General features: G+C 49.8%; 2 protein-coding genes across 2 annotated transcripts in view; one reads left to right on the top strand and one right to left on the bottom strand.

Annotated features, from left to right (window-relative positions):
- Positions 1-10,278, bottom strand: part of NUFIP1 (nuclear FMR1 interacting protein 1) — a 57,876-nt gene extending 47,598 nt beyond the window's left edge. The window contains exons 1-3 of the mRNA XM_073580286.1: positions 9,806-10,278; positions 6,568-6,641; positions 4,183-4,287 (exon numbers count right to left, since the gene is read on the bottom strand). Of these exons, the coding sequence (XP_073436387.1) occupies positions 4,183-4,287; positions 6,568-6,641; positions 9,806-10,043 (417 nt within the window). The 5' untranslated portion in view covers positions 10,044-10,278. The remainder of the gene's footprint in view (positions 1-4,182; positions 4,288-6,567; positions 6,642-9,805) is intronic.
- A 94-nt stretch (positions 10,279-10,372) lies between these two features.
- Positions 10,373-13,436, top strand: part of GPALPP1 (GPALPP motifs containing 1) — a 58,628-nt gene continuing 55,564 nt past the window's right edge. The window contains exon 1 of the mRNA XM_073580287.1: positions 10,373-10,564. Within this exon, the coding sequence (XP_073436388.1) occupies positions 10,489-10,564 (76 nt within the window). The 5' untranslated portion in view covers positions 10,373-10,488. The remainder of the gene's footprint in view (positions 10,565-13,436) is intronic.

Below are 13,436 nucleotides of genomic sequence, written 5' to 3'. Positions count from 1 at the left end.
AACCGGACACGCCCCAAATTCACTGATTTGGAAGCCATTTACTTACCTGGCATTTTTTGTTAAGTCACTCATTTTGGGCAGGAAGATTACTTTGCTTCACAAAAAAAAAAAAAATTACAAGAAATCGAGACATTTAACGAAGCAAGTCTGCTTTGGCACACCTCTACATGTTGATAAAGTTCTCCGGCGCTGTATGGGAATCTTCTCGGTCGATGGGCGTGGTTTCTGGCCTTTCCATCCTCCTCCTTTGACGTGAATGGCACCTGCTACGTCATTCACTTTGCTGGGCGAAATTTTGTGCCTGAGCAGAGAAATCGTGGCTTGTCACGGCTCATGTGCCGAAAAGACATGTGGCAACACATGCGCACTTATGCTTTCGGCTCTGCCTGCAGTGGGGCAAAGCATAACGCACAGGAGCGAGCCGTGATTTCTCTGCGCAGGCTCAAGATTTCACCCAGCAAAAATAAGTTTCTCTGCCTTCTGAAATCTATTAGTCGGTGAAAAACAGACGGCACATGGATAGCATCCATGTGGTGTCCATTTTTTTCCACAGGCCCGTAGACTTGCATTGCCAATTTTGATCCAACTCGTATATCAATATTTGACATGTGTCTGCGATTTCAGATGGACGACTTGGTCAAAGACACGTAAACAACCCTATAGGCAATCGTAGGAAGAAGCTCTGTACTTTACAGAGCTTGAAAGGGGTTCGATACAGTCCTGGGAGACCTAAGAAACAGGATTTTTTGGGTTGCTTACCGTAAAATCTGTTTCTCGGAGCCTTCATTGGGGGACACAGAGACCATGGGTGTATGCTGCTGCCACTAGGAGGCTGACACTATGCACAACAAAAGGTTAGCTCCTCCTCCGCAGTGTACACCCCACCGACCGGCAGGAAGTTCCTCAGTTAGTGAGAAAGCAGTAGGAGAAGTAACAGAATAGATTGAAAACAGAACAAACAACTCAACTGTAACAAACCGACAAACATAAGAACAGGAGTTGTAGAACATGGGAGGGTGCTGTGTCCCCCAATGAAGGCTCCGAGAAACAGATTTTACGGTAAGCAACCCAAAAAATCCTGTTTTCTCGTTCGCCTTATTGGGGGACAAAGAGACCATGGGACGTCCCAAAGCAGTCCCTGGGGTGGGAAACAAACTTCCATCAGGCCAGTGGACTCGCCACCGCAGCCTGCAGAATCCTTCTACCTAGGCTGGCGTCCGCCGAAGCGTAGGTGTGGACCCTGTAGAATTTCACAAAGGTGTGAACCGATGACCACGTTGCAGCCTTGCAAAGCTGCAGCGCGGAAGCTCTGTGGCGCACCGCCCAGGAGGCACCCACCGCCCGGGTAGAGTGCGCTCTGATCCCTGGAGGGGCCACTCGATGCTTGACCCGGTAAGCCTCCAAAATTGCCGATCTGATCCAGCGCGCAATAGTGGCCTTTGAGGCTGGGTGATGAACAGAGAGTCTGACCTCCGCAAGGAAGTCGTCCGGGCTAGATAGACTCTCAATGCCCTGACTAGGTCCAGCTTGTTCAAAGACCGCTCCCGAGGGTGAGCTGGGCTCGGGCAGAAGGATGGCAGAACAATGTCCTCATTGAGGTGAAACGAAGATACCACCTTCGGAAGAAAAGAGGGCGGAGGCCGCAGAACTACCTTGTCCTGATGAAGGACCAAAAAAGGAGAGCGGCAAGAAAGTGCCGCTAATTCCGACACGCGCCGGATGGAGGTAATGGCCACCAGAAAGGCCACTTTCCAAGAAAGGAGGGAAAGGGAAACGTCCCTGAGAGGTTCAAAAGGAGGACCCTGCAGAACCTGAAGAACCAAACTAAGATCCCAAGGATCCACGGGAGCTCGGTACGGAGAAACCGTGTGAGCCACACCCTGGAGGAAGGTTTTGACCTGGGGCTGGGAGGCCAGCGTTTTCTGAAATAAAATGGACAGTGCAGAAACTTGACCCTTCAAGGAACTGAGAGCAAGCCCCGCATCCAGCCCTGCCTGAAGAAACGCCAGAATAGAAGGGAGCGAAAAAACCAAGGGCGCGATGTCATTGGCCTCACACCAGGAGAAATAGGCTTTCCAAGTACGGTAATAGATCTTCGAAGAAGAAGGCTTTCTGGCGCGGATCATGGTATGAATTACCCGATCAGAGAATCCTGCCCGTCTCAAAACCTCGGTCTCAACAGCCACGCCGTTAAATTGCACCGGGCCGCAACCCCGGGCCGCGTCCCTGCTTCCCACAGCCCGACCCCTGTATACCCCTGCCAGGATGAAGAAAAAAAGGGGGGGGGGGCGCAGAACAAGGCCCGAAAGAACAGGGGCCTTCATGGATGCGGCGATCGTGGGGAGAAGCGGGCGCGCAGGCCCTACCGTGGTCCCCTGGCGACCGCCTTAGGATGAAAAGGCCGGGGGACCGCTAGACCGCATACTCACCCAGGCCGGGGGCCACAATAAAGGTACCTGAGAATCCCACGCTGTCTGTCGTCTTTATGGAATCCACGCCTCGTCCAACCGTCAGGCTCTGGTAGGCGAGATGGTGGGAGGCGGGGGGCAAGGACCGTCCGTATAGCTGGCACGCACCTGTGCGAGGCTCCTGGTCCTGCCGCGGAGACCTATGAGGATACGGGGTGGCAGTACACGCCGTACTCATAGTCTCTTTGTGGGAGTACGGATGTGACTGTTCACTCCGTATCCCTCCGAAACCTGTAAAGGAACGACGCGGTAGATAGGGGTCTAATAAAAGACCCGTGTTCACCTCCTACTGACACTGAGCTAAACTGAGGAACTTCCTGCCGGTCGGTGGGGTGTACACTGCGGAGGAGGAGCTAACCTTTTTTTGTGCATAGTGTCAGCCTCCTAGTGGCAGCAGCATACACCCATGGTCTCTGTGTCCCCCAATAAGGCGAACGAGAAATAACATTTTCTGGGAAATTATAAGCTTCACAATATTGAAATCTGCAGCCAATTTGCTGTTAACCAAATTTTTTAAAAAAGTGATTAAGCTGTAAAGTTAGAAATTCAAAAGGCCTGATCATCACCTGATACTACTAGCAGTTCAGTAAGACAAGCATCTATTAAGCTTTTTACACAGGAGACCTAAACTTTAGGTAGTTGCTTTTACCACTTTCCCATTTTGATTCTTTAATCCTTTTTGACACCAAATTAAGATAAAGGTCACCACTCACTATTGTGCCTTAAACAAAGCCAACAGACGCCACTTGGCACCAAGGTACCTTTATAACGGCATTTGTTGGGAACATAAACATGAAGCTTCACATTTACAAAGCAGGAGCCAATTGGCTTCTCAATAGCTTCTAGGACTTCTCGCTTCTTGGAATCCACCAAGTCTAGACACCGGACTTACTGAAAATATACACACCCACGGACAGAACACTGAGCTTTTGCCTTTAATTCTCCCAAGTGTCAGTAGTTCTATTGCACTTCTACAGTAAACCGTACATCATAAATCTATTAAGTCAATTACTTACACAGTATTTTAAATGTTTCAGGAAAATGGGAGGTGGAAAAATCTAAGTTTTCATCTGTCTTAGCTTGGTTTTAAAGAAAGAAATGATTTGCATTGGTACGTTACAGAAAAGATAATGGCGATTAAATAAACAGACACTAAATCTGAGTAATAAACAGACTCGGTGATATACAAAGTCTCCAGAAGTGTATTAACATCTACCCAAGAAGGGTAGGTAAGTGATGAGAGAACGTCTCTGATAAGGTGTTACACCAACACGCTCGTGTGCTAACCAAGTGTCTTCGATGTGCTCGAAAAATATGTTAAGAGTCCACAGGACTGCATGTCTCGGTGTTGTTCAACAGCCATGAAACCTGCAGCCGCTGGGACTCGAACGTCTTTTTCAAGCACGCCGAAAGCACTTGGTTAACACACAATTGTGCTGGGGTAACAACCTTATCAGGGCACGCTCGCTCGTCACTAGGAGATAAATTATGCCCATAGAGGGCATTTTGATTTTGGATTACACCTGCAGAGGAGAGGTGTAAACCCATGCAGCATACCTTGGCTATAATAACTGTTGGCCAAGAGGTCACAGAAATTGGACCTGCAACAATCAGCTGAATGGTAGGCTAAAATATACCGCAGTTCACCCTGTGCAGATACTCAACAGTACACCACCTACGTACAGCGAATTAAACACTGGTATCATCACTGTACCTTGACGTGTTGTGAAACGTGCTCTTCATACTTTTTCTGGTTCTTAAAGCCTCGATCACAGGTGTCACAGTAATGCGAGTAGACGGGTTCTTTTCTCTTCCTCTTCTGAGAAATTCAGAAAACAACATCAGCCATCCATCTTAACTAATTAACCATTATACATGCATAGAGAGAAGTCAAGAGTTAAAAGATTATTTGGCTCTATGAAAACTTGCACAGGTGCAAACTACTGATAGACTCAGCCACCCACCTAGCAAACTATGGAGGGGTTGGCTCCTTAATAGAAAAATTGCACACAAATAGGGCTTGCATAGAATGCCAGTCACACAGGTATGTGCGGTGCAAAGTGTCTGGCTAACAGCCTGTTGATGATGCCTATAATATTAGCAGGCGGGCTGCCCAGCACTAAATATTATTTAAACACACCCCACAGAGAGACGCCCCGGTACACCAAATAAAGAGAAAAAAAAAAAAAAAAAAAAAAAAAAAAAAAAAAAAAAAGGGCCTAGCTGCATCCTGCAAAAAGTGATAAAAAGTGCAATGAAAGAAAAAAAAAAAAGTTAATGCATATGATAAATACATCAAATGAGGTATTGGTTAATACTGGCATCTGTCTCTATGGGGTGCATATGTATAGTGCTGGGCAGCCTGGGCCTGCTAATATTACAGGCGTCATCAACAGGCTGTTAGCCAGACGCTTCGCATCGCACATACGGTGTGACTGGTGTTCTGCTCAAGCCCTATTTGTGTGCAATTTTTCTACTTGGCCGCCAACCCCTCCATAAACTGAAACCACCCATCACACGAGTACTTGAGGCTGGATGTGCAGTGTGGTGGGAGTGCTGATGCAGGAATACTGGTGCATGGTGGGAACCCTCAGATGTAAGTATACTGCCAAAAGGGAGGGGGCTCCATGTATTAGGGTGGTTTTGGTGAAGCATTGCTTATCATACCACAAATGGGGGCTCCGAGTGTCCCTACTGTGTGACAGGAGCTAGATATCACTCGCAGGGGGCTCTGGATGTGGCTCGCCACCATCTCTCAGCTGTTTGTGGCCCACAAGATACAAAGGGTTGAGGACCATTTATATATATAGTTTTATCTAAGGCTAGTTTCACATTTGCGTCTTTGTGCACAGCGCATCGTACGCAAGTAGAAACGCATGCAAAAACACACATGCGTTTTTTCATGTGTTTTTTATGAGCATGCGTTCTCTAGGTGTCACATTTCACAGGAGGAAAATCCTTGAAAAATCCTTAAAGGGACTCTGTCACCTTTTTTTGGCTTTGCAGCTGCTGGCATAGACATCGGGGGCCTATCTACAGCATTCTGTAATGCTGTAGATAAGCCCCCGATGTAACCTGAAAGAGAAGAAGAACGAGTTATATTATACTCACCCAGGTGGGCGGTGCGGTCCGATGGGTGTCACCGTCCCATCCGGCGCCTCCCTTCTTCATGCGATGACATCCTCTTCTCCCGTCCTGTAATGGCTCCGGCAGTGCGCAGGCGTCGGGAGAGGTCTGGCGCCTGCGCACTGCAGAATTCTGCTCTGCCCTCAACAGGGAAGAGCAGTGCGCTGGAGCCATTTCAGGATGGGAGAAGAGGACGTCGTCGCATGAAGAAGGGAGGCGCCGGACAGGACCGCAACACCCATCGGACCGGACCGCCCACCTCGGTGAGTATAATATAACTCGTTGTTCTTCTCTTTCAGGTTACATAGGGGGCTTTTCCACAGCATTACAGAATGCTGTAGATAAGCCCCCGATGTCTATGCTGGCAGCTAATAGGGGATAAATTAGGTGACAGATTCCCTTTAAAACAGACTCCACCAATGGGACACCAGTGGGTGTGTGTCATGGGAAGGGGGTGGTTTAAACCAGTGTCTAGACATGTTTACTCTTAAAACGCAGGCGTACACAAACAGGTGTATGCATGTCCATGCGCACGCCTGTGTTCCCATAGACTGTAATGCGATGTTTTGACGCATTCCGTGAGCAAGCGTACGCATGCGTTTTTGTTTTGTTTTTTTACGCCTTTGGGCGGACCCAAAAATGCAACATATTGCGTCTGGCGCGTCTAGACGCACACCTGGAAAAAATGCATGCACACGAAAACGTAGAATAACGCAAGCAAACGCAAGACCATGTGTACGCCATGTTAAACATAGGTATGCATGACGCATGTGCATGGATGCGCAGCGCACAAAAACGCTAATGTGAAACCAGCCTAAGCTCTTGATATCAGAACATAAACCATTATTTTCTCTTAGTGTGCACAATGTAAGAAGACAATGAAGAAAAAAAAAAAAAAAGAATGGAAGTGATATCCTAATTAAGGATATTAAAATAACGTGCTGGCACACACGGGTTATATAATATACGACACCTTGTCTCCTCGGTTCCCATGCCAACCATTTCCATCCTGCACATGCTGACTCTGGCCATAATGCCAAGGCCCCCCTGAAATAGCAAAAGACGGAAATTGGAAGCAAGAAATGGTATTATGTAATATTAGATGTCTGACGGCAACAATACATTCTTCCCCGGCGACGTGCTCTGGTCTCCATAGTAACAGAAACCTTTTCTCACTGCAAAAGAAAGGCTGGAATAAGGTGCTATGAGCGACCTGACATTTCTCCGACTCATTCAGATGTATTTTAATGCCAATGTAATCCAGGATTGTCGCAGATGCTGCCCAAAGGTTATCAGCACCACAGCAAGTGTGGTGTAACACGGTATATTACACACATATGGTACACCATTAGAAATGAGCAGAGCGGCATGTAGATCATTGGCGATCACCTATCGGGGAACACATAACGCACTACTAGTCATCCCACACCCAGAGATATTCACAAGAGCGCCATCACCAACACAAACAAAACTGATCTTATTGTTTTGGAGGAAATGTTTTCAGATCAAAGACCAGGAATACATACTCATGCTCTAAGCTTACAAAGCCAAGGGGCTTAGAAAACTCCCATTGTTTTTTAGGGTCTGAAGACACCTGTAACAATACCTCCACTGCCGCCTTCACAAGAGGAAGAAGGGGAGGGGGACAGTAGTCTTCTTTCCCCCGTCCTGGTAAATACTTTGGTGGATCCACATTACAAATCAATGGCGTCCACCAGGAATTGCTGAAGTCCGTGGCGAAAGGTGTCAAGCAGAGATCCGTGGTTAAAATCAGAAGCCACAAAGAAGCCTTTTGTGCCTTCCACTGCTGTCTGTGGGAAAAAATACTAACTGCCCCCAAATCATGTACAGTATTCTGCCCAGCTGATATCAGGGTGGGGCTCAGACCATGGAGGCACAGATGAGAGCTTGGTGCACAACTAGAACTTTTATAGAGCCTTCTTGCGCGGCCTCCATTGTTCTCATCTGTAGTTCCAGCAGCTTTACGGTAATATTCAGATACGATTGATGCAGTATAGTAACTTATTAAACACCCGGTCTCCGCTCTGCAGAAATGTGACTACATTTTATACACAGTAATTCTTTATGGGCAACAATTCAGGCCCCTGTACACAAACAGTAACCCCAAGACTATGACCATACATGGTTTTGCCTGTGGCTAAGTTCACACTAGGCATCTTTGCTGCTTTTTTATGCTAATTTTCAGCTGCATTTTACAGTACCAGCAAAGCCTATGAGATTTCAGAAATCTCATGCACATACATTTTTTTTTTGCCATCAGTATTTTGTGCTTTGCGTGTTTTTTTTGGACAGAGCAGGTCACGTCCTTCAGCGTTTTTTCACCCATTGAAAGCAATGGGTGATGAAAAAAGAAAAAATAGCAGTATATGAAACCCATTTATTCTTGTGATTTTTCCAGGTTTGTCATCGTGTCTTGGTCACCTGAAGTTGCATATTGGATTAGTACAGTTTCATTAAATTATTGATGCATACTAAAAAAAACATTGGCTGACACAGGTGTGAAACTGAACAATGCCTGTGGCTGACCAAGGTGAGAGGTAGAAAGATGCATGAGCAAGTCAATGGCAGACCAAAGTGTGAAAGTTACACAGTGTCCTCTAAACTCAGTGCACTGTCAGCGTCTTAGGTAAACGATTCCAGACCAATTCACCTCCCCCAGCTGATACATTTGTATGTGTATTTTGTCATTAACATATGTCTTGTATTGGTGACCACCTGTGTTCATGCTTCTGTGGTGGAAGCAAAGCTGAACTTTGGGATCCTGAAAAAAAACACACCAAAACATGCATTTTTAAGCTTCCTCTTTTCTGTCAAGAGTGCAGGTTTTGCTGCAGAAGGTAGGGGGTACTCACAATGAACTCGGGGGCAAAGGAAAACGGAGGAGCAGTTACTCCTAGCGATCCGGCTGTAGCATTAGAAAAGCTAAAAGAGGACTACTTGCTATTCTTTCCTTTGAAGCCATTTTGAAAGACAGCCCCCAATATACAGTCAGCACATCAGATTGAAGGCAATGGAAGACTGACATGGGGAAAAGGTTTTCTTGGCATGGTTACGTTTGGCTAATGAAATGGCGTTTCAATCAGCGGACTTCACTCCTTCATTTTGAGGCTTTAGATTTGCAGTTCACATCGGATTCCTGCCCCAAGATTCAGATTTTTATTTTGTGGTTGTGTCTCGCTCACTATTGTGGCTGGTCGTGAAGTTAGGATGTATCTGCTCCCTTCATCAGCTCATGTATCTTCTCCTCTAGTAGCGATGGGCGTATGTGCTCGGATACCGTCTTGTCCGTGCATGCTCGGGTGCTCTCCGACCATCTGGGCGCGCTCGTACATTATGTTCGAGTCCCTGCGGCTGCATGATTTATGGCTGTTAGACTGACTGAAGACATTGCCCGTTAGCGAATCCCCACGTGTTCAGGCTATCAGCCGTATATCGTGCAGCCGCAGGGACTCGAACATAATATACGAGCGCGCCCAGATGGTCGGAGAAACCCCGAGCATGCACAGACAAGACGGTATCCGAGCATGTTTGCTCATCAGTATTCTCTAGGATAAAGCCGACCACAGGCATCTCTGCTGAAAGAAGACTTATGTCCGGAAAATCAAAAAATCTGCCAAGTAGTCGCCTACTAGAATTAGGGGCAAGAACATAATCGCAAGTAATCCTTGGGGGGAGGGGGGGGGTCACAAGACATATTTAAAGAAACTGGATGAGATTAGATTAATGCTAGTGCGCCAATGAACAACAGAAGTGATACATTATGTATTCCACACACAATACACCGATGGCAGGAGCAACGAGAAGGGACAGCGATAGCTTACCATGGAGGTTGGCACCATACAAAGTACGGACACTGAATCGCCCTAATAAGGCCCGCGCTCAGTGTGTGTGAAAAATCAGAACAAGCATCACCCACTCCTGGAGTTGGCTTCTGCAGACATGGCCTCCCCCCGGGAGCAGACGAGCCCTGTAGGAGCGGTAGTGGGCATCATACACCGGGCTCTGTACACACAGGGCGGCATCTCAGCCCTCCCATATGGCAGCAGAGGTACATCTGTGAATGAGGGGACTGTCACATTGGCTGAACACCGGGCCCCAGAGTCAGCGGGGCTGGTGGGCTACAGGCAGCAGAAGCCACCATTGTGTGCTACACCCACCGCCTGCCCCGTGCCAGCAGGAACATCACTCACCGGGGCGCTGCTGTCCGTGCTGGGATCCCCACTGATGCCATCCTCCATGCCAGGGGGCAGGTGGCGCCCCTGTAGTCCACAGCCCATGATGGCCGCTGCTCGGTGGCGGCTGCCAGAGTCCTGTGTGCCCGGGATTCGCGATGGCGGAGAACGCCGGTGGCCGGAGCACGGGAGGAGGGTACGCGGCATGCTGCTCCATGATAACGGCGTGCATGTGGCGCTCACTTCCGGGGGACATATAGGGTCAACACACGGAAAGAATCCGCCTGCAGGTCAACGGGTGAGGCGGGTACAGGCCGCCGGGCTCCTCACACTGCACACGTGCGGCCGCTCATACCTGAGATACGGTGCAAACGTGAAGTATATTATGCAGTGCAAAGAGGGGAGAGATGGGAAGCCCGAATCAAATATGGCGGCGTGCGCCCTCAGCCCGTATCACGTGATCGTCTGGAACGCAAACGTCATTTCGAAAGCGACCAACTCTCACTTTATGGCCTCCGAGTCTGCTTGCTTTTTGTCTGTCCGTGTAGTGTCCGTATGGAAAGAAGAGAACGGTGAGCTGATCAGGAACAATCACCGGTCATCAGAGAGGTCATGGCTCTGGCAGTGGCTGCGACCTACTGTAGGGCGGAAGTGCTATAGCGCAAAGAAGTGACGTCACCCTAAGCCCTCCTCCGTTCAAGATGTCCCGGGATCTGATCGGTCCGGCTCTGCCGCCTGGATTCTGTGGTGGTAACGATCAAGATGATGATGGAGAAGGTATACAGAGGCCATTGCTGAGCACCCAGATTTGTCCGAGCACTCTGCAGTCTGTCTCAGTGCTCCCCGGCTTGAAGGTGTGGGGCATCTCCGACCTGTGCTGCTCCAGCTGCTGAGCAGTCACAGTGCCCATCATACTCCGACAGTCACAGACCCGATGGGAGTTGTAGTGTCACAGCTGAAGAGCCCTATATTAGGGAGAAGTGGTGATGCTTCTGCAGGGATTGCCCTGCATAGTGGATTCTGTTCCTAGCTGTGCTCCCTGTAGGGCGGTTATTGCCCTGCACAGCAGAGTCTGATCATAGCTGTGCTCCCTGTAGGGCGGTTATTGCCCTGCATAGTGGATTCTGTTCCTAGCTGTGCTCCCTGTAGGGCGGTTATTGCCCTGCACAGCAGAGTCTGATCATAGCTGTGCTCCCTGTAGGGCGGTTATTGCCCTGCACAGCGGAGTCTGGTCCTAGCTGTGCTCCCTGTAGGGTGGTTATTGCCCTGCACAGCGGAGTCTGATCATAGCTGTGCTCCCTGTAGGGTGGTTATTGCCCTGCACAGCGGAGTCTGATCATAGCTGTGCTCCCTGTAGGGCGGTTATTGCCCTGCACAGCGGAGTCTGGTCCTAGCTGTGCTCCCTGTAGGGTGGTTATTGCCCTGCACAGCAGAGTCTGATCATAGCTGTGCTCCCTGTAGGGTGGTTATTGCCCTGCACAGCAGAGTCTGATCATAGCTGTGCTCCCTGTAGGGTGGTTATTGCCCTGCACAGTGGAGTCTGATCATAGCTGTGCTCCCTGTAGGGTGGTTATTGCCCTGCACAGCGGAGTCTGATCATAGCTGTGCTCCCTGTAGGGCGGTTATTGCCCTGCACAGCGGAGTCTGATCATAGCTGTGCTCCCTGTAGGGTGGTTATTGTCCTGCACAGCGGAGTCTGATCATAGCTGTGCTCCCTGTAGGGTGGTTATTGCCCTGCACAGTGGAGTCTGATCATAGCTGTGCTCCCTGTAGGGTGGTTATTGCCCTGCACAGTGGAGTCTGATCATAGCTGTGCTCCCTGTAGGGCGGTTATTGCCCTGCACAGTGGAGTCTGATCATAGCTGTGCTCCCTGTAGGGTGGTTATTGCCCTGCACAGCGGAGTCTGATCATAGCTGTGCTCCCTGTAGGGTGGTTATTGCCCTGCACAGCGGAGTCTGATCATAGCTGTGCTCCCTGTAGGGCGGTTATTGCCCTGCACAGCGGAGTCTGATCATAGCTGTGCTCCCTGTAGGGCGGTTATTGCCCTGCACAGTGGAGTCTGATCATAGCTGTGCTCCCTGTAGGGCGGTTATTGCCCTGCACAGTGGAGTCTGATCATAGCTGTGCTCCCTGTAGGGTGGTTATTGCCCTGCACAGAGGAGTCTGATCCTAGCTGTGCTCCCTGTAGGGCGGTTATTGCCCTGCACAGTGGAGTCTGATCATAGCTGTGCTCCCTGTAGGGTGGTTATTGCCCTGCACAGTGGAGTCTGATCATAGCTGTGCTCCCTGTAGGGTGGTTATTGCCCTGCACAGCGGAGTCTGATCATAGCTGTGCTCCCTGTAGGGCGGTTATTGCCCTGCACAGCGGAGTCTGATCATAGCTGTGCTCCCTGTAGGGTGGTTATTGTCCTGCACAGCGGAGTCTGATCATAGCTGTGCTCCCTGTAGGGTGGTTATTGCCCTGCACAGTGGAGTCTGATCATAGCTGTGCTCCCTGTAGGGTGGTTATTGCCCTGCACAGTGGAGTCTGATCATAGCTGTGCTCCCTGTAGGGCGGTTATTGCCCTGCACAGTGGAGTCTGATCATAGCTGTGCTCCCTGTAGGGTGGTTATTGCCCTGCACAGCGGAGTCTGATCATAGCTGTGCTCCCTGTAGGGTGGTTATTGCCCTGCACAGCGGAGTCTGATCATAGCTGTGCTCCCTGTAGGGCGGTTATTGCCCTGCACAGCGGAGTCTGATCATAGCTGTGCTCCCTGTAGGGCGGTTATTGCCCTGCACAGTGGAGTCTGATCATAGCTGTGCTCCCTGTAGGGCGGTTATTGCCCTGCACAGTGGAGTCTGATCATAGCTGTGCTCCCTGTAGGGTGGTTATTGCCCTGCACAGAGGAGTCTGATCCTAGCTGTGCTCCCTGTAGGGCGGTTATTGCCCTGCACAGTGGAGTCTGATCATAGCTGTGCTCCCTGTAGGGTGGTTATTCCCCTGCACAGTGGAGTCTGATCATAGCTGTGCTCCCTGTAGGGTGGTTATTGCCCTGCGCAGTGGAGTCTGATCATAGCTGTGCTCCCTGTAGGGCGGTTATTCCCCTGCGCAGCGGAGTCTGATCATAGCTGTGCTCCCTGTAGGGTGGTTATTGCCCTGCACAGCGGAGTCTGGTCCTAGCTGTGCTCCCTGTAGGGTGGTAATTGCCCTGCACAGCGGAGTCTGAGCATAGCTGTGCTCCCTGTAGGGTGGTTATTGCCCTGCACAGTGGAGTCTGATCATAGCTGTGCTCCCTGTAGGGCGGTTATTGCCCTGCACAGCGGAGTCTGATCCTAGCTGTGCTCCCTGTAGGGTGGTTATTGTCCTGCACAGTGGAGTCTGATCATAGCTGTGCTCCCTGTAGGGTGGTTATTGCCTTGCACAGAGGAGTCTGATCATAGCTGTGCTCCCTGTAGGGTGGTTATTGCCCTGCACACAGTGCACAGTGGAGTCTGATCATAGCTGTGCTCCCTGTAGGGTGGTTATTGCCCTGCACAGAGGAGTCTGATCCTAGCTGTGCTCCCTGTAGGGTGGTTATTGCCCTGCACAGAGGAGTCTGATCCTAGCTGTGCTCCCTGTAGGGTGGTTATTGCCCTGCACACAGTGCACAGTGGAATCTGATCATAGC

Source organism: Dendrobates tinctorius, unplaced genomic scaffold (genome assembly GCF_039654945.1).
Source record: "Dendrobates tinctorius isolate UK_male_01 unplaced genomic scaffold, ASM3965494v1 ptg000064l, whole genome shotgun sequence".
In the NCBI taxonomy this organism is placed as follows: Eukaryota; Metazoa; Chordata; class Amphibia; order Anura; family Dendrobatidae; genus Dendrobates; species Dendrobates tinctorius.
The sequence above is the reverse complement of the archived record's forward strand: the minus strand, read 5'-3'. Positions and strand labels throughout refer to the sequence as shown.